Genomic DNA, 27,673 nt, shown 5'->3' on the forward strand with positions numbered 1-27,673 from the left:
TCTTCTCTAACCCTACAGACATCACAAGAAGTTGTTCTACACACTCTTGGATAAAAGGACACTTAACAGAATTTTAAGACAAGTGCTGTTCTTGTACTACTGTTGGCTAAAATGGAGTGCAAATCCTAAGATAATCAGTCTTTCCTATCAGCTAGTAAGATGTCATGTCGTTTCTGTGGTAGTCAGAAGACAGGCTAGATGCAGTTCTTCATGCTAGTCTAGCATATAAAAGCCTCTTCATCTCTGCGTAACTACTGCAACCTACATCCTTTTGAACCTGCTTACATTATCAAATTAAAGGTTCCTTGATGTCACAGAATGTGTGCTATCAACAGATTCCTTCTTTTACTCAAGTTGTGGCAAAAATGTTTTTTCTTCTGTTGATCACTCATGTTTCATTTCTGTACTAGGCTACTCCAAACAATTATTTTCTGAAAAGATTACCTAAATTAAGTTTATATGTTATAAACCATTTCTCCTTTTAGAAATGCTATTCCTGCTATTGCCAGTCTGCATTTTTTATCCTCTGTACTTTACGAGGGAAAGGGGGGGGGGGGACCCTCACTGGCTGCTTTGCGTGTCCCATTTCCTAATCTAGTTCCTTTAGCATCATCTGATTTAATTAGAATACATTCCATTATGCTTGTTTTACTTTTCTTGATGCTCATCTTATAGCCTCTTTTCAAAACATTATCACATCCATCCAAATGCTCTTCAAAGTCTTAGTCAACCCTGAGAGAACCGCAATTTCATTGGCAGACTTCAGATTTCTTCACCCTGAATTACAGGTAAAATTTGTGGCACACTAAAACGTTTACATAGTTATGGAATTTTTCGCTGCAGGAGGAAACTTTATCAACAGGTAATGCCTTTTTCTGGTTAAAGAAAGCATCACTAATTTTCAGTGCTTGCTTGACAAAAGAATTGCCATGGCCATGTAGTTTATTTAAATGACAACTGCTTGTTATCCAGTACTTCCAAATTATCCAGTACTTCCACCCATTCTCCTCCCACTGACAATCCATCCTCTTACGTAACAGCACAATGATAGCACACTAAGACATAATGCATCTAATTACAGAGCCTCATCACCTTTCTGCCATAGTAGTGTGTTTGTTTTATGTAGTCTTGGATATTTGAAATCTTTTTGTATGGTGTGTATTTTGTTTTTCTGCCTGTACAGTACTGACAGTCAGAATGACAGAAACATTCTGCTATGGTGACTTCTCATCCAGTCCATTGCCTCAATATTGCGTGCAGTTCTGCATCATAATCTGTTAGTACTGTGGGGAGGTAAAACATGAAGAGACATTCAAGGAAAACAATGTAGCAGTATTGAGTATCACCGAGCTTACATTCAAGAATCTATATAATTATGAAATAGAATTAAAACTGAAGATGAAACAGTTTTTGAGTAAAAGATATTTTTGCTTGTCATTAAGTCATGAAGTTTAAAATCACTCCTGGCCTCTGCAGTCACCAGGGCGACAATTTAATCCATCCCTTGTTAATCTCCATATGGTCCAACAAAAACTGATAATCACTAAATTTTGACAACACTCGCTACATACAATTCAGTACTGCCACAGAATTTTACAAGCTACTCACATAAATAGAAATGAAAAGAAGGAAGTGCTAAGGTTTTGTGAGCACAGGTCTCACAGTCTTAACTAGAAAACTCACACCTGGGAACTTATGAAGCACCTCAGTTTGATCAGATTTGCAGGTACACAGCTACTGCTAACTATTTTATTCTGTGTATTTAATTTCGCTAATCAGTTGTGGCATCATTCCTTGGAGAAACTCAACACACAGATACTATTTTCAGATTATAAAACCAAGTAAAATGAATTTTTTTGTGTTGAGAAACTATTCCTATTTCACTGAACAGTATCTGCAGACAAACTTATAAAACTAATATTTCAAGTTATATTTTATAAGGAGAAGCAAATGAAAATGAGACAGATGGAAACAAGTAAGTAAACTGTTTATTTTTTCAAAAGTAATTTCCATTACTGTTAATACATTTATCCTACTGAGAGAGAAGATGGTCAAGATTTTCATGGAAAAACCTTTGCAGTTGCCTATGGAACTGTGATTCTACATCTTTGTCTGAAGCAACTCGACAGCAACGAAAGTCTTTCTTCAGGCCTCAAACATGTGGAAATAGTGTGGAGAGATACTGGGACCAAATGGAGGATGTTTTAAGGACTTTCCAGCAAAACTTCTGCAGCACAACAGAAACAACAAGCACATCAGCTCCAGATAAGTCATAATGCCCTTTTTCTTTGATTGCAAGGGCGCACTGCTCACTGACTTCCTGGAACATAGCGCCTCAACTAATGCACGGGGGACACAGACCCCTTGCAAAAACTGAAGAGTGCCACCAAGTCAAAATGCCCACCAATGCCAACATCACTCTGTTGTAGGATAACGCTCATTCACATGCTGTCGAGGTCGTTTCAACAATGGTGCAGAAATTTTGTTATGTCCATGCAGTCGTGATCTCTCACCATGTGATTTCTGTTCTAACTCCACAACACTGTATTTTACTGTGTGAACAGTACACACACGTGGAAGGCAAGGTACAATACAATTAGCAATACACAAGCAGCCAGTGGAACCTTACACTCCAACCTATATAGTCATTAGTTCCAACAGAGGGTGTAGCCGGCAGGCTGCACATGCCACTGTTGTCATATTAACAGACTGGATGGCCTCTAGTGGCCAAATCAAGCACAAACTATACGAAGTAGTGCACACACTAATTTGGTACTTACAGCACTCCTCTTCCTTTGTGAAGAAATGAGGACTGAGCTCGTATCCATGTCCTCCGTGGTCGACATAGGCTGGTGAGTCATGTGATGCACTGCCACTGATGTATAATATCAGAAGTAGTGTGATTATAAACACTACAGTGACTGCCCACCTGTGAGAGGCCATATGGTAGGACAGGTGATGCTGGCACAACTTCCATTTCCATGTCCAAGTACAACCCCGGGGAAGGAGGTTGCAGTGAAGGCAGCAAAACAGGTGGCACTGGATGGGATGGAGGCAGCGGCAGAACAGGTGGTGCTGGGTGTGATGAAGGTGGCAGCGGCGGAGGCATCAGCTGTGAAAGTGTTGGAGCCAGAGTCCTGCTGTGACCCCCAACAGCTGAAGGGGACACCTACAGCAGAGGAGACATCAGCAGTGGCGGGAGAGAAGGCTAGGGCACCAACCAGGATGTAGGAGATGGCCAGGTGGACAGAGGACATGGCAATGGTGGAGGCGCACCCCATGCGCAGCTGCCCACATGAGATCACAGCTGGTTAAAGTGTCATGACACCCTCTCCTCAGCCATGTGAATGGTCACTGGTGATAGTCAAAAAAGCTGTTGGTAAACAAGACTCTTCGGTAATTTTAACATGTGGATGATGCAGAGGCATCAGCCACAGGTACTCTCGATTACTGCTGGCACAGATTGTGGCCGCCAGCCAAACCTGTGAGCCAAAACAGCTGTACTATACCGGAAGCATTGCAGCACTGCTGCTAGTGGATGGCCTAGTGTTGGCTGAAGTAGATGTAGCAGAGTCCAGGGTTGACAACCATGCATCAACTCTGCCAGACTCTTATTGCCAACAGCAGTGAACTTATAAGAACTGAGGGACTGCTCAAGAGCTACTTCCAGTTACACATCCGAAAAACATTGTTTTGATATGAGTCTCAAATGTTTGTACTAGTCATTCTGCTTCCCTGTAAGAATGAGGGTGGAAAGGAGGTACCATGACATAGTGAACACCATTTTTTTTATAAATGTTTTACATTACAAAAGTTGTTCATGTTCCTGAGATATGAACTGGGGGCCACTGACTGTAATTAACATACACAGAAGACATTTCATTGCAAAAATTTTTGACAAAGCTCAAATTATTGCCACCGCAGAAGTAGATAGACAAGGCACCACATACAAACTTACAATAAGCATCAATTACAACAAGCTAATAGAAGTTCAACAAAGATCCCGCAAAATCTACATTAATTTGTTCCCAAGGCTGTTGAGGATCCGGCCATGGTGAAAAAGAATCACGGGAAGTTGCCTGATGGGTGGCACTGTGGGCATACTGCAACCACACACACTATTTCCCCATCAATTCCTGGCCAAAAAACATGTCTGGCTGCTAATGATTTTGTAGTGACTCACCCTAGTGGTCCACAAGTAATAAGCACATAACCTCACACCACATGGTAGATGGGACTACAACCCAGGGAGCAGTGGCCTCTGTAGCTAACAGCAGCACTCCATCCCAAAGAGAACTACAATTTTGTAATGCACAATAATTTCTCAAAGTATCAGAAACACAACTCGGAGGTTTGTCTGGCCAACCATGTTGCACAAAAGAAACAACTTTACTTAAAACATCTAAACGGAAACAAAGTAGTTCCTCTTTATCAAAATCTGGTTCCGAATAAATTGGCAAACGCTATATGGTGTCGGCATTTGCACGTTATGCTTTAGGTTGAAAATGTATTTTGTAATTGTATTGTGACAGGAGAGGAGCCAACCATTGTATGCAATGTGTGGCTTTGTCCGACCAGAACACCAAAGGTTAAAAAGAGACACTAGTGGTTTGGGATCTGTGATCATGTGAAACTTACACCTGTACAGTGAAACATGACATTTTTTGAGAGCTTACAAATCACCATAGCTTCTTCCCCTATCTGAGAATATGTTTATGAGCAAGGATGGTGCCAAGGCCACACTGAGACATGTCTGTCACTAATGTGCTGGCCCGGCTGAAAAGCGACTGAACATGGGGGCTGATGCAGTTCAGATTTCAATTGGAATGCCCAGTCACAAGCTGGGGCACACCTTTTTTTAATAATGTATGGAGCAGTTGTGGCACAATAGCAGTGTCTGGTAGGAATTTGTGGTAGTATGTGTTGTGACTTGGCAAGACAGCCAAGCCACTATGAGATAGCCGAAACGCACGCGTTTAAGCTCACGCAGGCTGGCGTGAGGTCTGGAACAGTTAAAGGAGTTGAGTCTAGTAAAAAAAAGTACGTAGCTTCTGGAATACTTAACTTTAATCCATAATTGGTGAACATCGGTCTGACGGTACATGCATCACAAGATAAATAGCAAATGATAATGGCGGCTTGCTAGGTCGTAGCAAATGACGTAGCTGAAAGCTATGCTAACTATCGTCTCCGCAAATGAGAGCGTAATTTGTCAGTGAACCATCGCTAGCAAAGTCGGCTGTACAACTGGGGCGAGTGCTAGGAAGTCTCTCTAGACCTGCAGTGTGGCGGCGCTCGGTCTGCAATCACTGATAGTGGCGACATGCGGGTCCGACGTATACTAACGGACCGCGGCCGATTTAAAGGCTACCACCTAGCAAGTGTGGTGTCTGGCGGTGACACCACAGTATGCAATGTTGCCTGAAACTGCATATAATTCCTTGATGGACGTGGAGTGTTGCAATGCGGCAATAGCATCAATATGCTAGTGCAATGGCTTAATGCCTGAACGACACTTCAAAACTCAAATAAGTAATGGATGGTTGAAAAACTGTGTATTGTCCAAATTATACTGTAACCCTGCAGACTGTAAAACAGAAAATAGAGCACGAAGACTCTGCAAATGTTCCTTTGTAAAGGCACCACAAACTATTATGTTATCTAAATAGTTGATGCAGAATGGAACTGATGCAATAAGTTGCTCTAAAAAGTGTTGAAAAGTAGATGGCATGCTTGCCATACCAAACGGCAAACCTGGTATTAATAAGGCCCAAATGGGGTATTGATAACAAAAAAAAAGTTTAGATTCCTCGTTGAGTGGCAGCTGTAAATACGCCTCTGTCAAGTCAATCTTTGAAAAATAATGGCCCCCTCAATAATTTTGCTAACAGCTCGTCAGAGTGAAGAAATGGATAGGTATCAATGACTGACTGTGCATTAATAGATTTGTTAAAATTACCGAAGAGTCTTGTTTACCAACAGCTTTTCTGACTATCACCAGTGACCATTCACATGAAGAAATAGGTCAAATAACATCAAGGGATTGAAGACATGCTGATTCTCCTTTTACTTGATCCCGTACAGTGATGGTACCAGGTGGGCCTGGAAAAAATGAGAGTGGACAGTCTGTTTCATAATAAAACAAAGTTGAAATTCTGTTGCACAACTCAGAGCTGGAGAAAATTGAGAGGAAAATTCAGCACAGAGGGCATCTAATTGTTGATCTGGAACTTGATCAGAAATCAAATGCAGTTCATCAGTGATATGAGAATACAAACAGTTTAAAAGCACCCAAACTAAAAAGATTTTCAGTGAAAGCAATGTCCACAACTACAAATTATAATGAATGAACCACAGGCTGCTTCCCTTTTAACTTCCCTATCAGGAACAAAACATATGATTGTATCAAGAACCATTTGACCAGCACAGGATTCCTTATGAACACTTGTCACAAAATTATGACAACAGCTAAAGTCCATGTAGTTCTTCTGTGTGTGCCCTGTACAACTGTTTTGGCCACTTTTGGCAGCAGTGAAACTCTACACGAATAGCAATAAAGTGAGTATGTTTACAGTGATAGCTAGAAATTAACTCACACATCTGATCAAAAGAAAGACTTGAAGGTGGTTGTAAGGGGACGAGCTGACACAATAACTGATATACATGAGGTGAAATCCATGACAAAAAAAAAGAGCCTTGCAAAAGTTCACGCCTATTACCCCAAATACCTGGAAATGTTGTTGCAGATATTTTTTGTAGGCATCTCAGTCTTCTGCTGCAACGTCATATGCTAGAAATGGTGCTGGATATGTTGTTGGTGGGGCAGCAGGTTGTAAGCACTGCCTCCAAAGAAATTATATTGAAAGGACCAATGAGTGAACTGGAACATGTGGAGTCAAATACCTTGCTTATCGCCAGTAAGTGTTCTAACCCAAGAACACTGTACTTTATTGCTGGAACAGTAGCAAGGTACAATACAATCAGAAATACACAAGTGGCTGGCAGGGCCTTGTGCTCCGGCATATGTAGTAATTAGTTCCAATAGAGGGTGCAAACAGCAGGCTGCACATGCAAATGCTGTCACTTTAGCACACTGAGTGGCCTCTAGTGACCGAATTGAGCACAAACATCACATGCAAACTATGAAGTTGCACATACACTATATTGATAGTTACAGGATTTACCATACTTTTGCAGTGTTGAAGAAAGTCATTCGTGGTCATCAATTTCCTTCGGGGAAGAGGTACACAATGGTTACAATTGTGGTTCCATAGGCAACTGCTCCCCCCATGAACCATGGACCTTGCCGTTGGTGGGGAGGCTTGCGTGCCTCAGCGATACAGATGGCCGTACCGTAGGTGCAACCACAACGGAGGGGTATCTGTTGAGAGGCCAGACAAACATGTGGTTCCTGAAGAGGGGCAGCAGCCTTTTCAGTAGTTGCAGGGGCAACAGTCTGGATGATTGACTGATCTGGCCTTGTAACATTAACCAAAACGGCCTTGCTGTGCTGGTACTGCGAACGGCTGAAAGCAAGGGGAAACTACAGCCGTAATTTTTCCCGAGGACATGCAGCTCTACTGTATGATTAAATGATGATGGCGTCCTCTTGGGTAAAATATTCCGGAGGTAAAATAGTCCCCCATTCGGATCTCCGGGCGGGGACTACTCAAGAGGACGTCGTTATCAGGAGAAAGAAAACTGGCGTTCTACGGATCGGAGCGTGGAATGTCAGATCACTTAATCGGGCAGGTAGGTTAGAAAATTTAAAAAGGGAAATGGATAGGTTAAAGTTAGATATAGTGGGAATTAGTGAAGTTCGGTGGCAGGAGAAACAAGACTTTTGGTCAGGTGATTACAGGGTTATAAATACAAAATCAAATAGGGGTAATGCAGGAGTAGGTTTAATAATGAATAAAAAAATAGGAGTGCGGGTTAGCTACTACAAACAGCATAGTGAACGCATTATTGTGGCCAAGATAGACACAAAGCCCATGCCTACTACAGTAGTACAAGTTTATATGCCAACTAGCTCTGCAGATGATGAAGAAATAGATGAAATGTATGACGAGATAAAAGAAATTATTCAGGTAGTGAAGGGAGACGAAAATTTAATAGTCATGGGTGACTGGAATTCGTCAGTAGGAAAAGGGAGAGAAGGAAACATAGTAGGTGAATATGGATTGGGGGGAAGAAATGAAAGAGGAAGCCGCCTTGTAGAATTTTGCACAGAGCATAACTTAATCATAGCTAACACTTGGTTCAAGAATCATGAAAGGAGGCTGTATACATGGAAGAAGCCAGGAGATACTGACAGGTTTCAGATAGATTATATAATGGTAAGACAGAGATTTAGGAACCAGGTTTTAAATTGTAAGACATTTCCTGGGGCAGATGTGGATTCTGACCACAATCTATTGGTTATGAACTGCAGATTGAAACTGAAGAAACTGCAAAAAGGTGGGAATTTAAGGAGATGGGACCTGGATAAACTGAAAGAACCAGAGGTTGTAGAGAGTTTCAGGGAGAGCATAAGGGAACAATTGACAGGAATGGGGGAAAGAAATACAGTAGAAGAAGAATGGGTAGTTTTGAGGGATGTAGTAGTGAAGGCAGCAGAGGATCAAGTAGGTAAAAAGACGAGGGCTAGTAGAAATCCTTGGGTAACAGAAGAAATATTGAATTTAATTGATGAAAGGAGAAAATATAAAAATGCAGTAAATGAAGCAGGCAAAAAGGAATACAAACGTCTCAAAAATGAGATCGACAGGAAGTGCAAAATGGCTAAGCAGGGATGGCTAGAGGACAAATGTAAGGATGTAGAGGCTTGTCTCACTAGGGGTAAGATAGATACTGCCTACAGGAAAATTAAAGAGACCTTTGGAGAGAAGAGAACCATTTGTATGAATATCAAGAGCACAGATGGAAACCCAGTTCTAAGCAAAGAAGTGAAGGCAGAAAGGTGGAAGGAGTGTATAGAGGGTTTACACAAGGGCGATGTACTTGTGGACAATATTATGGAAATGGAAGAGGATGTAGATGAAGACGAAATGGGAGATAAGATACTGCGTGAAGAGTTTGACAGAGCACTGAAAGACCTGAGTCGAAACAAGGCCCCAGGAGTAGACAACATTCCATTAGAACTACTGATGGCCTTGGGAGAGCCAGTCATGACAAAACTCTACCATCTGGTGAGCAAGATGTATGAGACAGGCGAAATACCCTCAGACTTCAAGAAGAATATAATAATTCCAATCCCAAAGAAAGCAGGTGTTGACAGATGTGAAAATTACCGAACTATCAGTTTAATAAGTTACAGCTGCAAAATACTAACGCAAATTCTTTACAGACGAATGGAAAAACTGGTAGAAGCTGACCTCGGGGAAGATCAGTTTGGATTCCGTAGGAATGTTGGAACACGTGAGGCAATACTGACCTTACGACTTATCTTGGAAGAAAGATTAAGAAAAGGCAAACCTACGTTTCTAGCATTTGTAGACTTAGAGAAAGCTTTTGACAATGTTGACTGGAATACTCTCTTTCAAATTCTGAAGGTGGCAGGGGTAAAATACAGGGAGCGAAAGGCTATTTACAATTTGTACAGAAACCAGATGGCAGTTATAAGAGTCGAGGGGCATGAAAGGGAAGCAGTGGTTGGGAAAGGAGTGAGACAGGGTTGTAGCCTCTCCCCGATGTTATTCAATCTGTATATTGAGCAAGCAGTAAAGGAAACAAAAGAAAAATTCGGAGTAGGTATTAAAATTCATGGAGAAGAAGTAAAAACTTTGAGGTTCGCCGATGACATTGTAATTCTGTCAGAGACAGCAAAGGACTTGGAAGAGCAGTTGAATGGAAGGACAGTGTCTTGAAAGGACGATATAAGATGAACATCAACAAAAGCAAAACGAGGATAATGGAATGTAGTCGAATTAAGTCGAGTGATGTCGAGGGAATTAGATTAGGAAATGAGACACTTAAAGTAGTAAAGGAGTTTTGCTATTTAGGGAGTAAAATAACCGATGATGGTCGAAGTAGAGAGGATATAAAATGTAGACTGGCAATGGCAAGGAAAGCGTTTCTCAAGAAGAGAAATTTGTTAACATCGAGTATAGATTTAGGTGTCAGGAAGTCGTTTCTGAAAGTATTTGTATGGAGTGTAGCCATGTATGGAAGTGAGACATGGACGATAACTAGTTTGGACAAGAAGAGAATAGAAGCTTTCGAAATGTGGTGCTACAGAAGAATGCTGAAGATAAGGTGGGTAGATCACGTAACTAATGAGGAGGTATTGAATAGGATTGGAGAGAAGAGAAGTTTGTGGCACAACTTGACTAGAAGAAGGGATCGGTTGGTAGGACATGTTTTGAGGCATCAAGGGATCACAAATTTAGCATTGGAGGGCAGCGTGGAGGGTAAAAATCGTAGAGGGAGACCAAGAGATCAATACACTAAGCAGATTCAGAAGGATGTAGGTTGCAGTAGGTACTGGGAGATGAAGAAGCTTGCACAGGATAGAGTAGCATGGAGAGCTGCATCAAACCAGTCTCAGGACTGAAGACCACAACAACAACAACAACAACAACAACAGGCAACTGCTAACATTTTTCCATATTGATTGTCTTGTCTCAAAGTGAGATAAATCTATTAACAGTTACAGCAATCACTTTTGAAATAATACATAGTTTTACTTACTTTTTTCCACCTGTCTTGTTTTGATTTGACTGACCCTTACAATTAAAGTTAGCACTTCAACACAAAAATATTTCACACTGTTACATCGAACAATGGAAAATCCAGGATGGAATGTAACAATATTGTGAAAAGGCAAGTTGCTACTCACCATATAGCAGAAGTGCCAAGTCGCAGATAGGCACAACAAAAAGACTCTCACAAATATAGCTCTCGGCCAGTAAGGCCTTTGTCAAAATTAGACGACAAACACACACATACACACTCACGCAAAGGCAACTCTTACACACACACGATTGCAGTCTCAGGCAACTGGGGCCACACTGTGATCTGCAGCAGCAGTGCATGATGGGAATGGCGACTGGGTGGGGGTAACGAGGAGATGGATAGTAGGGGAGGGGTGGCAGACAGTGACATGCTGTTGAGGAACACACAGGGACAACGTGGAAAGAGGGTAGGGCAGCTATGTGCAGTCGGGAGGTTAGACGGAGGGCAGCGGAGGGGGGGGGGGGGGGGAGAGGGAGATAACAGAAAAGGAGAGAAGTAAAAAGACTGGGTGTGATGGAGGAATGAGGGCTGTGCAGTGCTGGAATGGGAACAGAGAAGGGGCTGGATGGGAGAGGACAATGACTAACTAAGGTTGAGGCTGTATGGTTACGGGAACATAGGATATATTGCAGGGAAAGTTCCCATTTGCACAATTCAGAAAAGCTGGTTTTGGTGGGAGGATCCATATAGCACAGGCTGTGAAGCAGTCATTGAAATTAAGGATGTCATGTTTGTCAACATTATCAGCAACAGGGTCCACTTGTTTCTTGGCCACAGTTTGTCGGTGGCCATTCATGCGGACAGACAGCTTGTTGGTTGTTAAGCCCACATAGAATCTAGCACAGTGGTTGCAGCTTAGCTTGTAGATCACATGATTGGTTTCACAGGTAGCCCCGCCTTTGATGGGATGGGTGATGTTTGTGACTGGATGTTACATGTTACAGCATTTCACTGTCATTCATTGCTCTCTATCTACTCAACAATTTCATATTTACCATGCCTTGCAACATCTTCTGATTCATTCATAATATAAATGTCTATTGTATTAAAACTTGAGTGATTTAGTTACACAGATTTTTAGAATGGTTTATCTACTAAAAATTGCAATTCTGAGACTTTTTTGAAAGATCACATATAAAATGTGCAAGACTTTTTTTTCCCTGTAGTAGAAGAGTGGAACAGAATATTGCCATGAAAGCAACAGTGAAGTATAAAATGCATACAGATAATGAAAACATTATGACAGGAACTGCACAAACAAAGCAATCGTTATTAAGATGTCACAATCAATTTCTTTTGTAATAAAGCTCTATGGACAGAAGAGGGTTCAGAGCCACAAATGTAAGAAAAGTGGTACTGCTTATCACTGGAAATGTGTAATGCAGTTCAGTGAGTCTAACTTTACTTTTTCTTCAACTAGTCTACAGCATGTGTTTATGGAAATCACCACAAACACAGAGAAAGTGTGTGTTTCAGAATATTTGTGCAACATGGGAGCCTAAGGGAGATTCTTTGGGTGTAGTGTGAAGTGTACTCATTTGAAAACTTGGTTGTGATGACAGGCTGATCCATAGTGTCTCTGACAGCATAGGTTGGGCTGGAAGGTGACAATTTGGTTGTGGGTTGGCAAAGCCATGGAATGTGAATGAAAAATACAAGTTGCAGCAAAGACTGATTTTTAGCATACTCTGTTTGTGCCATATTTAATTAATTTTTCATAATACAAACTACAACTGGAAAATAAATTCAGAAAACCTATATTAGATGACTGGCAAGTTTCTGGTGAGTATAATGATGCAAATTATGTACACATATTGGGTCAACGGAGGCATCCGATCCCACCTGTTGGCTATGACCCGTGACTTAAGGGTGTTGTGGTGTGTGATGTCATGACGGCATGGAGTTTAGTTTATGAGTGTGTTGTGCTTGTAGATGTCTTGTTGCGGATGGTGGTGTCCTCTGGTTGTGTGTGTATGGTTCGCATGTTATGTGGTGTATTGGGTTCATTTGGGTGTTGGTGCTTGAAGTGTGCATTTATCGGTCATGACTGTTATAGAAGAATGGAAATTAGTTTCAGTGAGTTAAGAATTAAGTTTCCATTGTGTTTATGCTATTGTGTTGTCGTTTGATGTTATTGGATTGCTGTTTGTAGTGCGGTAAATAGTTTAATTCAATTTGTGGCTTCTTTTGCTAGGTATGGATATGACTTCTAAGTTTAATAGTGAGAGTCTGAGGGCTGAAATGGGGGAAGACATGTTGTCCATCATTAAGTTTCTGCAACTTTTTGGGCTTGTGAGGGAGGTAGTGAAATGCAGTGTATGCAAGCAGAATATGCGAGTTGGGAGCTTGTTTTGGTTGTGGTTTTTGTGTGTGTGTGTGTTGGTGGTTGATGTTTTGGTATTGGCACTTGTGGTTGATTTATGTATGTATCTTAGGGGAAGTACTCTATTTGAATTTTTTTGTGGTATCGTCAGTTGTATTTGAGCTATAGAGGTCAATGTGTCGTAGCTGTGTGTGCCTTGGTATCGTGAGCTGCTGTTGACCTATATAGGTCAAGGGAAGCGTCTGATTCTAATTTTTGCTGTTTTAAATGTTGATTTAGTGGTATTGACAGTTGTGGCGTGTTTATAATTTTGGAATAGTTTGTTTTTACTTTGTGGTATCGGTAATTGCGGTTGAGCTAATTAGGTGGAGAGAAGTTACCAATTCCTGTCAATATTGTAAGTGAAGCGGAATTTGGGAATTTTATGATGTTTTTATGTCATTGTTATGTGTGGTTTGGGATCATGGTGTGTGTGTGTGTGTGTGTGTTTACATTCAGTTTGTCCCTACCCAGAAACCCCCAACTTTCCGCACTGGTTCCATTAGTTTGATTATATTTTTGGAGGGAGATGTGTTTGTTGGTTTTATACGTATTTTCGTGTTTGTTGTCGTGTTTATGTAATGACGTCATAGGTGCCATATGGGAGACGTTGAGAATGGTCATTTCTGCCATATCGGTGATGTCATGGGTCAAAGCAGACGGGTGGAATCTGACGCTTCTGCAACCCCCATATATCATACATAAACTATGAAAAATGAAAGGGGGTCCACTACTTTACCTTTGATGATTCTTTAGTGGTTTTGGTATTCACATTATGGTTTTTCAGTGGATTACAGTAAAAGGGAAGATAACTGGTCACATTCTTTGACTGCACAGTTCCCTTTGGATGGAGAAACACAAGCAACCTCACTTACACAGAATGAAGGAAATGCGGGCTTCAAAGAAAGAACAGCTCACTGCTAAATTTAACAAGACTTCATGTGGTCCAAGATGGCCCCCACAAAATAATAGTAATGTTTGGATATCAGGGAAAACATCAGTAAATATTTCACTAACAGTTCTACCATTTAACAAGAGCCAGTTTGCACTTGAATTTGCCAAGGAAAAACAAATAAAAAAATTAAAAAATAAAGTAAAAACAGAGGATAAAGTTATATAATAAATTGCCCAATGAGATAAAAGTGATTACTAAAATACATCTACTTAAAAACAACAACTAAAACATAATGTAATAGTAATGCAAACTACACTGAGATTACTTTTATAATAGGGGTTAATAACACAAAGGGATAACTACAACACCCTGTCAGGTAATGCTTTTTCGAGCAACTGAGCAAAGATCTATAGGTAGTTCATAGCAGTAATGTCAACTGTCATTATTCTGACATGAACATCTCACTTCTAAGCAGGGAAGCATACTCAGTTTTTCAAATGGATTGAAGAGAGGGAATGGAAACACACATGTTCATGGACCTGGATTCACCAGCAGGTGTCCATAATGTGTGCAGTGGAAAACCATGTTTTTACCGTAAGATACTTGGGGCAGATTATGTATGATCAAAAAACATTGCACTGCAGAGAGCAGCTGAATGAGACAGTGAAGTTGTTAAGACACTAACTTCATGTTCAAGACAGAATTTTGGATAAAGAGGATATTCAATACTAGCTATCGACTTTGACCAGTGACGTAGGAAACAGCTACAAACACTGTAAACAATTTGGCGACTATAACATGATGTCAGTGGTGATTTTTTCTAATAGTCTACACTACAGATCAGTGTATTAAAACAATCAGGTGTTTTGCTTTCACACTCCTTGGCTTTGCCAACTAATGTTATGTCACTCATCAAAGCTGATGACTGGCATCAAATATTCCTCTTGACCCAGAGTTTCCTCTATCCAAATGATGAAATACTAGATTTTAATGTCTCGTTGACAGTGCAGTTATGAGAGGCAGAGCACAAGCTTGGATTATGAAATTACGGGGAAGGAAAATGGCTATGTTCTCTGCAAAGGAATCATCCTGGCATATGCCTGAAGTGATTTAGGGAAATCACAGAAAACTTAGATATCGATGGTCAAACAATGATTGTAAGTTCAGTCCACCCAAACTGATTTAGGTTTTCCTGAAGCTTTATATGGTAAATGCTGGGATGGTTCCTTCAGCAAGACCACACCTAAACCCGTCCTATCCACATTTAATATTCTGTGTGTTTGCATACTGGACCTTTATTGCCACTGTATAAATTAACACTTATGAAAAGGATAGATTGCTACTTACTGAAAAAAATGACGTTCGATTGCAGACACATGCAACAAAAAGACTGTTATAACTTGAGCTTTTGGCCAAAGCTTCTTCAGGAACACACAAGCAGGCACACGTCATGCACACATAATCGCTACCTCCAGCGTCTCTGGGCCAGTGGTAGCGGTCATGTGTGCATGAGGTGTGCCTTTCTGAAGAAGGCTTTGGTTGAAAGCTCAGTGTGTAACAGTCATTTTGCTGTGCCGGTCTGCAACTCAACATGTCATCTTTATGGTGAGTAGCAAACTATCCTTTTTATAACTATTGATATTCCGACCTAGAATTTCCACTGTTTGAAATCATATATGGCTCAAATGGCTCTGAGCACTATGGGACTCAACTGCTGTGGTCATAAGTCCCCTAGAACTTAGAACTACTTAAACCTAACGACAGCACACAACACCCAGCCATCACGAGACAGAGAAAATCCCTGACCCCGCCGGGAATCGAACCCGGGAACCCGGGCTGAAATCATATATCATTATGAGATGATCTCTGAACGAATGATAACTTAAATAATAATAAAAGAAATAAAACCACACGGTGACAAACTGAACATCAATTTGGAACAGTGACCATTTTTCCATGTTTAAGAACTCATTCGTATGTCATCCATGAGAGCAGAAAAGGTCATCCAGTTAACAACTGATTTCTGCTGATATATGGTCTACACTGAGACAATAATGAAGTAATTAATATATTGAAATCCTGAACCATTTATAGGTTTTGTAAGTTACTTTCACGTCCGTTATTTACTTCTATATAAGTAGATTCATTATTCTTCATGTATTTCTAACTACAGTGACCGAGGTACCTAAATAATGGTTCTGTATGGAGTGAACAATCTATAAGCTATGAACCCAGACGAAAGAATGTAACACGAGGACGCAAAACGGTAATTATTTACCTGCCCCATGTGTCCATTCCATCGCAGCTGAGTGGGCGTAGTTCGTCATATGGGTATGCATACCGCAAATAACTGTCATAGGCATGTTGAAACATCTGTCGAACTTCCTCCCTGTATATGTACCATAAAAAAATTTGACATCGTTACAAATATAGCGATTTCTAGATTAAAACACTACTTTTAAAACTTTAATGTTTGCAATCACTAACCGTAGAACCTCCAAATCCTTCTTCTCATATTTTCTCAAGGAAACTACACTATCCGCAGTTAGTAATATTGTGAAGCATAAATATATGCCACACACAATATACTTCACATGTGGCATTTTCACAGTATTGGAGATATTACGGTCCAAACAACCAACACATGTCTCACACGTTAGCATACACTGCTGTAAAGCAATATTTTACTTTACAAGGTAGGTAGGAACAACAATCAAGCTACATTGTAATTCAGTAAGTATTGCGAAAGCAAATTCAATTGTTTCTATAATAGCTGTGCATGGTTTCTGCTAATTGTGTAGAACCACGTATCTTCTTAGCACAGTGTGACACTCGATGTAAATCACAGGCATATACTGTTTAATATGATCTGACTTCGTGTTTTCCTACACGTACGGTACCGCTAAATAACAACTGACATATGAAGTTGGTGCACATTGCAGTTCGAGTCGATCTTTGGGGTCGACTGTCGTATGTTACGCTTCCTGTGAGAGTGTAAGTAAACAGTAGACACTACAGTACTAGTGTTGACCGGCTGGGCATGTTATGGATGTGTGTGTTTTTGTTGTCTGTAGGAAACACCGTTAATGTTGTTAAAGCGTGCGTTCATGTTAATGTTGCATACTAATTAATGAATGCTGTATAGTGAAACGGTGATACTACTTATACTACCAGGAAGGGAGGACTTTTATGTAGAGAAAACACTTTTATGCAAGCATGTCACAGAAGGGCCAGAAGAAGCCTTCAGAGGCATTGAAAAAGGAGGACATACTGCAGGCAGTGCTAATAACGGACGATTTCAGTGCAGCTTTTGAACCGATAACATTTTACAAACCAGCCGTAAGTGTTACCATATGGACTAGCATTAATGTAAATTGACATCTTTTGACAAATTAAAATAATGTTTAACCGTTTCTGTTTAGTCACTCCTTCCATTGGTAAATACAACCCTCCTGGATTACACATTGGAGTTCTTAGCACTTGGTGGCGTTCAAGAAGTGATAGTTTTCTGTTGTTCTCATACAGATGAAGTAAAAAACCATATAAAGTAAGTAAAAGTTTTTTTTAGTAGTTTTTAAATAATCTCACTGGAGAGGGAACAGCGTACAGATCTGTCAACAAAGATGATGAGTGTCAACACCATTCACTGTAAAATGATATGCTGCAGAGAAAACAATTACATGCACCAAGGTGAAGTGGAGCCTCTCATCCACTCTCATCCAGTCAGTCCCCATTCCCCCAAGCTTCCTTTACCCTCTCTTCAAACACACCTAATTCCAGCGACTCAGAAGGAGGGAGCAGCAACTTGTAAATAAAAGAGGGTCAACCTGAGCATCGTGAAATTTTGCCTGAAGACGATGACTGTCCCACTTGCCTAGTGTATGTCATGGCATTTCAACACTGTCACCTTGCCTTTTCAATGTAGGGATGGATACAGAAATCACTGCAAAGCATTTCCATAATAGTTTGTTGGAGTATTTGAAGATTGAATTCCAGCTGAAAGTAATTTTACATTTATGCTCAATATTTGACTGTCACTTATACAAAGTGAATAAAAAATGTATTATGCTTCTTATTGATTACACACATAAAACTGTTGCAGGAAAAGCAAGTGGAATGACAGCCTGTCTCCCATAACTATATCAGTTATAATATCTGAAGGATGTAGATCACTGGGGGATGCAATGAGAGACTTGGATGCAAAAGGAGTAATAAGAAGTGACTTCATTCTCCTTTTTGGTACCACTGTGGCCAATCTCCATTTTCACCAAGCTCTGGAAATACATAGGTACAGCATATCATACAGTTCTAATGTCATTAGGTGTCTCCTTCAAAAAACAAAAAATTAAAACAGGAAAATGTTGCTTAGGAAGTTTCAGAAGCAAGACAAAGGAGCAGCTATGACATTATTGTATAAAGAAGCCGGTCCAAAGCACAAGTCTCGCTCACGAGAAGATGAAACGGTAATTGCTGTTGACCACACTACCAGCAGAATTGTATTCCACCAGAAGGTGGGGCAGTTAAAAAGGATCAACTTCCCATTGGTAAGAACATGAAAGGCTCATATCCTCAAATTTTATTAAGTTTACAAGGTATCTGATCTTTTATTAATATATGTGTTCTACAGCTGACAAGTATTACAATACTGGTTTAACAAAGTCACACTGAAAAGATATGATCAAGTTAGGCATTACAGTCTTCAGTGGCTAGTGTGTGTTATTGGTTCCTCCTCTCCCCCCTCCTCCAGTCCCTGAAATCTTGGGTGTGGCCGTTCAAACTCATTGATTCATTCTGTAATTTCCTCCACAACCTGAAAGTGGCTTGTTGTGCTAGGGAGACAAGTATACATAAGGCAATCTTGTACCACATGTTTTGGGGGGGAAATGTAGAAACATTAGTATTTTGTTACTCAGTTGGTTACAAGCTCTGTAAAGAATTAGACAATCCATATATGGAAGGAACTTGGCAACCATTAAGAGAGGTGAAGGACTTTTCATGTTTTCTGTCTTCAGCACTTTTTGTGAGGTAAGCACTAGCAATTTTTACGTTGTGGACCACACAACTTAGAATTTAATTATTAAATGTTCATAAATTGTAGTTTTAGGTTGTCTAAGAATTTGAGGTTGTTGTTGTTGTTGTTGTTATGGTCTTCAGTCCTGAGACTGGTTTGATGCAGCTCTCCTTGCTACTCTATCCTGTGCAAGCTTCTTCATCTCCCAGTACCTACTGCAACCTACATCCTTCTGAATCTGCTTAGTGTAGTCATCTCTTGGTCTCCCTCTAGGATTTTTACCCTCCACGCTGCCCTCCAATACTAAATTGGTGATCCCTTGATGCCTCAGAACATGTTCTACCAACCGATCCCTTCTTCTAGTCAAGTTGTGCCACAAACTTCTCTTCTCCCCAATCCTATTCAGTACTTCCTCATTAGTTATGTGATCTACCCATCTAATCTTCAGCATTCTTCTGTAGCACCACATTGCGAAAGCTTCTATTCTCTTCTTGTCCAAACTATTTATCGTCCATGTTTCACTTTCATACATGGCTACACTCCATACAAATACTTTCAGAAATGACTTCCTGACACTTAAATCTATACTCGATGTTAACAAATTTCTCTTCTTCAGAAACGCTTTCCTTGCCATTGCCAGTCTACATTTTATACCCTCTCTACTTCGACCATCATCAGTTATTTTGCTCCCCAAATAGCAAAACTCCTTTACTACTTTAAGTGTCTCATTTCCTAATCTAATTCCCTCGACATCACTCGACTTAATTCGACTACATTCCATTATCCTCGTTTTGCTTTTGTTGATGTTCATCTTATATCGTCCTTTCAAGACACTGTCCTTCCATTCAACTGCTCTTCCAAGTCCTTTGCTGTCTCTGACAGAATTACAATGTCATTGGGGAACCTCAAAGTTTTATTTCTTCTCCATGGATTATAATAACTACTCCGAATTCTTCTTTTGTTTCCGTCACTGCTTGCTCAATATACAGATTGATAACATCGGGGAGAGACTACAACCCTGTCTCACTCCCTTCCCAACCACTGCTTCCCTTTCATGTCCCTCGACTCTTATAACTGCCATCTGGTTTCTGTACAAATTGTAAATAGCCTTTCTCTACCTGTATTTTACCCCTGCCACCTTCAGAATTAGAAAGAGAGTATTCCAGTCAACATTGTCAAAAGCTTTCTCTAAGTCTACAAATGTTAGAGACGTAGGTTTGTCTTTCCTTAATCTATTTTCTAAGATAAGTCGTAGGGTCATTATTGCCTCACATGTTCCAATATTTCTACGGAATCCAAACTGATCTTCCCCGAAGTCGGCTTCTGCCAATTTTTCCATTCGTCAGTAAAGAATTCGAATTAGTATTTTGCAGCCGTGACTTATTAAACTGATAGTTCGGTAATTTTCGCATCTGTCAACCCCTGCTTTCTTTGGGATTGGAATTATTATATTCTTCTTGAAGTCTGAGGGTATTTCGCCTGTTTCATACATCTTACTCACCAGATGGTAGAGTTTTGTCAGGACTGGCTCTCCCAAGGCTGTCAGTAGTTCCAGTGGAATGTTGTCTATTCTGGGGGCCTTGTTTCGACTCAGGTCTTTCAGTGCTCTGTCAAACTCTGCACGCAGTATCGTATTTCCCATTTCATCTTCATCTACATCCTCTTCCATTTCCATAATATTGTCCTCAAGTACATCGTCCTTGTATAGACCCTCTATATACTCCTTTCGCCTTTCTGCTTTCCCTTCTTTGCTTAGAACTGGGTTTCCATCTGAGCTCTTGATGTTCATACAAGTGGTTCTCTTATCTCCAAAGGTCTCTTTAATTTTCCTGTAGGCAGTATCTATCTTACCCCTAGTGAGATAAGCCTCTACATCCTTACATTCGTACTCTAGCCATCCCTGCTTAGTCATTTTGCACTTCCTGTCGATCTCATTTTTGAGACGTCTGTATTCCTTTTTGGCTGCTTCATTTACTGCATTTTTATATTTTCTCCTTTCATCAATTAAATTCAATATTTCTTCTGTTACCCAAAAATTTCTAGTAGCCCTTGTCTTTTTACCTACTTGATCCTCTGCTGCCTTCACTACTTCATCCCTCAAAGCTACCCATTCTTCTTCTACTGTATTTCTTTCCCCCATTCCTGTCAATTGCTCCCTTATTCTCTCACTGAAACTCTGTACAACCTCTGGTTCTTTTAGTTTATCCAGGTCCCATCTCCTTAAATTCCCACCTTTTTGCAGTTTCTTCAGTTTTAATCTACAGGTCATAACGAACAGATTGTGGTCAGAGTCCACATCTGCCCCTGGAAATGTCTTACAATTTAAAACCTGGTTCCAAAATCTCTGTCTTACCATTATATAATCTATCTGAAACCTTAGAGTATCTCCAGGCTTCTTCCATGTATACAGCCTTCTTTTATGATTCTTGAACCAAGTGTTAACTATGATTAAGTTGTGCTCTGTGCAAAATTCTACAAGGCGGCTTCCTCTTTCATTTCTTAGCCCCAGTCCATATTCACCTACTACGTTTCCTTCTCTCCCTTTTCCTACTACCGAATTCCAGTCACCCATGACTATTAAATTTTCGTCACGCTTCACTATCTGAATAATTTCTTTTATTTCATCATACATTTCTTCAATTTCTTCGTCATCTGCAGAGCTAGTTGGCATATAAACTTGTACTACTGTAGTAGGTGTGGGCTTCGTATCTATCTTGGCCACAATAATGCGTTCACTATGCTGTTTGTAGTAACTTACCCGCATTCCTATTTTCCTATTCATTATTAAACCTACTCCTGCATTACCCCTATCTGATTTTGTGTTTATAACCCTGTAGTCACCTGACCAGAAGTCTTGTTCCTCCTGCCACCGAACTTCACTAATTCCCACTATATCTATCTTTAACCTATCCATTTCCCTTTTTAAATTTTCTAACCTACCTGCCCGATTAAGGGATCTGACATTCCACGCTCTGATCCGTAGAACGCCAGTTTTCTTTCTCCTGATAACGACATCCTCTTGAGTAGTCCCCTCCCGGAGATCCGAATGGGGGACTATTTTACCTCCGGAATATTTTATCCAAGAGGACGCCATCCTCATTTAATCATACAGTAAAGCTGCATGCCCTCGGGAAAATTTACGGCCGTAGTTTCCCCCCACACGTTTGTCTGGCCTCTCAACAGATACCTCTCCGTTGTCATTGCACCTACACATATTATTGTAAACGTCTATAATGGGGTGAACCATATAGCAGTGGTTGGTGCTAAAGAGAGCATAAGGGCATTGGTCACTGCCAGTCATCAACATGCATGATCTGCACTTTAGTAGATGCTGCCGTTTCCTTGTCGTGAGGCCTTGTGTATTGGTGCCCTGGGAGTGGCATGACATTCTGGAAGCCACTCCAGTTTGACCAGCATCTACATGACAACAGCTGCTTTGATCATTGCCTCTGTTTCATAACATTTCTTCTTGACACACAAATGTGGACACTTCCATAAAATCAGCTGGCAGCAGCTAAATTTGTACATCTGCTACACCAGTTGTTATTGGCGATTAGCAGAGTGTCAATGTGATGTCTGGTGTGTGTTAGACAGCTCTGTGCTGATATCACCTGGCCTCAAATCACTGTCACAGCATCAACATCTGAGCTCTCAGGCACTTTGCTACCTTCATCAGACTGTGACGTGAGGATCCAGCCATTCGCATCTCTGTTGAGGTACCAATGTAGGACCCCTTCACTCTGAGTCACTGGGGCAGAACACTGTCTGACATATTCGCGGTGGACTGGCCACGCAAAACTGGTATGCTATGGGCCAGGTAATGCAAGCCTCCCCTTGACACAGTAGCCATAGTGGAGGCGCATCCTCAGTACTCTCACATATGGGGGTGGGTTGGAGATGCCGGGCCTGCGTATTTGCTTTGCTCACCATAAATACCAGCAGCTTAGATGTCCAATGATGATAAACAAACAGTAATGAACAAGTTCTTGTATCTATGAACTGTTTTCTCCTGCTGCACCTGCATCCATCTTCTGCAGAGTATCGCCACTCACACCCAGCCATCCTAGAAACCCAGTTATAATTGATGTCACATGTGTGTCTTCTCCTCTTACCCCATTGTAATTAGTGTTACAAGAACTGTAGAATATGTCACAGGGTAACAACCTGTAACAGCAACCACTTCCATGGTTCTATAGTAGAGACATCCTACACAGCAGTATGTTTAAGTGCCAATTTTAGAGGTTTTTTTTTTCTTTTTTTTTTGTGGGGGGGGGACCTGTATGGTTGTTTTGCTAGTCTTTCTTTGTGCTTTTTGTTATTTTGGTACACTGCACACTTGTGTTGCTATTAAGTAGCTAGTATGGATAAACAAGTTTTGGCTTAAGATGCAGTTCAGCATGTGATAAATCAAGTAGCTCAGACCCAAACAGAACTAGGATGACTAAAAAAGAAAGGAGAACAGGGAATGGTCACATCCTTGAGCACCTATCACTGACACTTAAACTGCTTTGTTGCTCTCCCCATTTACCAGGAAATTGGGGAAAGATATGTTTGTGTTTTTTGACTGTTTAGGTACAGCTTTCAGGTTGGGAAATTGGAGTAATGAGCAGTTAATGAGTGTCGCTAAATTGAAGTTAGTTGGAGATGGGAGGGCATGTGTGATATGCCATGAAAAATTAAGAGAAGCAAGATCATTTGGAGACTTGAGGGAAGGATTAGTAGAGAAATATAGGAGGAAAAATACATCGAGATACTACCGTGGGCAGCTGAAGGGGAAGTTCTGGAAACATGAGGAATTGGTAGAAAGTTTTGTGGACTGCATTCACAGAATTAATATCGATACATGTGAGCTCACTGAGGATGATAGTGCGAATAAGGCCATATTACAGAAGATGAAAAAAGAGCACGTGATGTGTTTTTACTGGGTGTGCTGCCAGAAATGTTATGTAAGGTTTGTAGGGAATTACAAAGACTCTAAATGAAGCAGTAAAGACTGCAATAGCTCTTCCTGAAATTGATGAGGTCACCAAACAATGGGAAAATAAAGTATTATTTAATACTGATATCAAATGTTTTAGATGTGCTCGTATTGATCATATGAAGACTAATTTCAGGGAACAGCAGTGTCGGGTATGTAAATGTTTTGGTCATTCTGAATGGAATTGTATGAACGAAAGTTTGCAGAGGCAGAGGAGGTGATTACAAGTTAGACCTTGTACCCTACCATTAAATGGTGCAGGGGCAATGTCTCCATTTCACAGTGCAGTGTAATGGTAAACACAGGTCACTTCTGTGAAGAATCAGCAGCAGACTTTTTTCTGACTGGTTAGCACAAAAGAAAAATTGGGAAAATTCTTATTAGATATAGTGTCTCAGGTGTCTGTGGCACGTAGGAATGTACTTGGTAAAGTATAACTAAGTCTGCCACACTGGAGATGAAGCAGTGTTGTTGGGGAGCATTATGAGCACGTAAATATCGTATGATTCTGAATGGGGGGGAGAGTAACTTCCAGGTTATGTAGACTTTTCCCTGTGGTTGGCAGTGGCTACAAAGTTCTATTTAGTTTATATTTCCTGGTTGTGCATCATGCCAAAAGCAGCATATACTAGATGGAACACTATTTCATCTTGGTTTTATGACTGGAAAACCACTACTGTCGCAAGGATCACCCCCAAGACCAGGAGCAACCACCTCAACTGCGACAATGGCACAGGGTGTCCTACCGAAAGACAATCGAAAATTAATCTGGCAACGGAAAATCCAGGATGGAATGTAACAATACGAGAGATGGAAAGTTGCTACTCACCATGTAGTGGAGATGCTGAGTTGCGATAGGCACAATAAAGAGATTCACCCAATCATAGCGTTCGGCCATTAAGGCCTTTGTCAGCAGTAGACACACATACACGCGCGTGCACACACACACACTCACGCAAGCGCAACTTGCACACACGTCTGCAGTCTCAGAAAGCTGAAACTACACTGCGAGCAGCAGCACCAGCGCATGATGGGAGTGGCTGCTGGGTGGGGGTAAGGAGGAGGCTGTGGTGGGGAGGGGGAGGGATAGTATGGTGGGAGTGGCGGACAGTGAAGTGTTGCAGTTTAGACGGAGGGCAGGAGAGAAGGTGCGGACGGGGGAGGGGGTAAGTAGCGGAAAGGAGAGAAATAAAAATAAGAAGAAATTAAAAGACTGGTGTGTCGGTGGAAATGACAGTTGTGTAGTGCTGGAATGGGAACAGGGAGGGGGCTGGATGGGTGAGGGCAGTGACTAACGAAGGTTGAGGCCAGGATGGTTACGGGAACGTAAGGTGTATTGCAGGGAAAGTTCCCACCTGCGCAATTCAGAAAAGCTGGTGTTGGTGGGCAGAATCCTTATGGCACAGGATGTGAAGCAGTCATTGAGATGAGGGGTATCATGTTTGGCAGTGTGTTCAGCTACAGGGTGGTCCACTTGTTTTTTCTCCACAGTTGGTCGGTGGCCGTTCATGCGGACAGACAGCTTGTTGGTTGTCATGCCTACATAGAACGCAGCACAGTGGTTGCAGCTTAGCTTGTAAATCACATGACTGGTTTCACAGGTAGCCCTGCCTTTGATGGGATAGGTGATGTTAGGGACCGGACTGGAGTAGGTGGTGGTAGGAGGATGTATGGGACAGGTCTTGCATCTAGGTCCATTACAGGGGTATGAGCCATGAGGTAAGGGATTGGGAGCAGGGGTTGTGCAAGGATGGACGAGTATATTGTGTAGGTTCCGTGGATGGCGGAATACCACGGGGATAATCACACGGTGTGTGATTATCCCAGTCTGTTGAATGACTTGTGACATCCTGCATTTACACTTCAAACCAGGCTTGTTGTATTGCTCAATGAGTGACACAATCTTCACATTTATGTGAGGAGCATTCTAAGTGATGTCTCTGATGTCATCCTCAATTGAATAGCTGAGGTTACGCTCCAACCTTGCTCAGGGCACCCCCAATAACCACTACACCATCTCTTTTACCAAGCTCTTTCTCCTGAGAGCCTATATCACAGGTGACGTTGCTGAGCCCTGAAATTGCTCTTAAAAAAACTAATTACTGTGTATTCATCACCTCGGGACATCTGTACAAGTTCAGACAATCCCCTCCCATGACTACTCCTTAGCAGAAGGACTATCTTGGTCTTTTTAACCCCTGATTGCTACTAACTTTACCTTGCGTTTTTTCCCATATTTGTTCATTGTGAAGATTTTTTAAAATTGCAATTATGCAGATTCTATGACTTTATTTAATGAACGTGACTGACTTATGATACTGGCAGCAAAACCAAAGGTGGTGGTACCACCTGTCTGCTTTTACTCATGATGTCATCAAGATGGTGGACGCCGTTATTTCAAACTTACGGAATATGGCAACCGTGTCATCACTCGTTACACGTGCGGATAGATTCAAATTATATGAAAAATATTTAATTGCAAAAATAACATGAAACTAGCTGGAGAACTGTGGGAATTTGGGGTATTGGGCAAAGACAAACTAAATATACGACAATCTTAATAGTGTAAAAATACCAAAACAAATACTAACACAAAAATCACACAAACAAAATCCTCGGGGGGGGGGGGGGCAGAACTGGTATTGGAAATTTCACTTCACGTATGTATCTGAAGGAAGGACATGGTACAACAAAACCTAAACTTAATTAATATTGAAAACGTAACCTCATCAATGTAGGTAAAACAAACTTCATGCTACCTACAATCACAATACATAATAATAAGTCAGTGTCATAACTGCTTCACTACTTCATTCAGTAAGTATATATTGTATAATGTTTCATGATTTACACACAGTTTGTTTCAGGTACCTTGTACTATAAAATATAGTTCTACTCTTCACTGCGGTAAGCACTAAGGATACCTGCTGATACCTCCTGGACTGTGAAGATGCTGCTGTGCCCCTTGCACCAACCCCAGACTCCATTCCCATCACTTTCAATGCTCCTCAGCCCATCTTAAATGCTAAGTCAGAAGGCATTACTATCATCTCTTTTACATCTTGACCCATGATTTCTTGTCAAAGCAGAAAACCATGATTGTGTATTGAAATGTTGCAAGGTTTTATAGTTATTCCCTTTCATTACTATCCACTACTTGAAGTAACCATTAATTGTGTAGTGGGCATTACTTGTGAAGAACATTTTAGATACCTTTTTAAATAAGTGTATTTTAGTAATATTTTTCATTTTATTTGACCAATTTATTGTACAATTTTGTCACCTGATACAAAATGCTGTTTTGAGAGTTTTGTTTGTTTTCCCTGCATAAATGCATTCCAAACTGTGTTGTTCCATGAGCATAGTAATGTTAGTGAATTATATAATAATGTTTTTCCTGATAGATGCAACAAATTAGTAGATATATTCACTTGATGCAGTAAGGATGCTTAGCTTTTTTAACTAGCTTTGTACAGTGAACCCAACCACTACTTCCAGTTATTCTTCATACAATCCTCTTCTGCAGTTTAAAAACTGTTCCTCGTTTCCGTACTGGCCTCTTTGTAGCTACAAGACCGAAGATATTTCCTTAGTGTGTGGGCTGCCGAGGTAGCTGCTCAAGACAGTTTTCAGAAAACGTATTCAAAAGTATTTAGAATGACTGTCTTGTATGTACCCCCCCCCCCCCCC

General features: G+C 40.9%; 2 protein-coding genes across 2 annotated transcripts in view; one reads left to right on the plus strand and one right to left on the minus strand.

The window, feature by feature from the left end:
- The window catches only part of LOC126252921 (ER degradation-enhancing alpha-mannosidase-like protein 2), a 104,968-nt gene extending 88,085 nt beyond the window's left edge, over positions 1–16,883 (minus strand). Inside the window, exons 1-2 of the mRNA XM_049953909.1 lie at positions 16,482–16,883; positions 16,273–16,383 (exon numbers count right to left, since the gene is read on the minus strand). Of these exons, the coding sequence (XP_049809866.1) occupies positions 16,273–16,383; positions 16,482–16,657 (287 nt within the window). The 5' untranslated portion in view covers positions 16,658–16,883. The remainder of the gene's footprint in view (positions 1–16,272; positions 16,384–16,481) is intronic.
- Positions 16,884–16,980: 97 nt separating this feature from the next.
- The window catches only part of LOC126252922 (translation initiation factor eIF-2B subunit epsilon), an 82,392-nt gene continuing 71,699 nt past the window's right edge, over positions 16,981–27,673 (plus strand). The window contains exons 1-4 of the mRNA XM_049953910.1: positions 16,981–17,333; positions 17,417–17,541; positions 18,097–18,282; positions 18,364–18,538. Coding sequence (XP_049809867.1) covers positions 17,211–17,333; positions 17,417–17,541; positions 18,097–18,282; positions 18,364–18,538 — 609 coding nt within the window. The 5' untranslated portion in view covers positions 16,981–17,210. The remainder of the gene's footprint in view (positions 17,334–17,416; positions 17,542–18,096; positions 18,283–18,363; positions 18,539–27,673) is intronic.

Source organism: Schistocerca nitens, chromosome 4 (assembly GCF_023898315.1).
Source record: "Schistocerca nitens isolate TAMUIC-IGC-003100 chromosome 4, iqSchNite1.1, whole genome shotgun sequence".
In the NCBI taxonomy this organism is placed as follows: Eukaryota; Metazoa; Arthropoda; class Insecta; order Orthoptera; family Acrididae; genus Schistocerca; species Schistocerca nitens.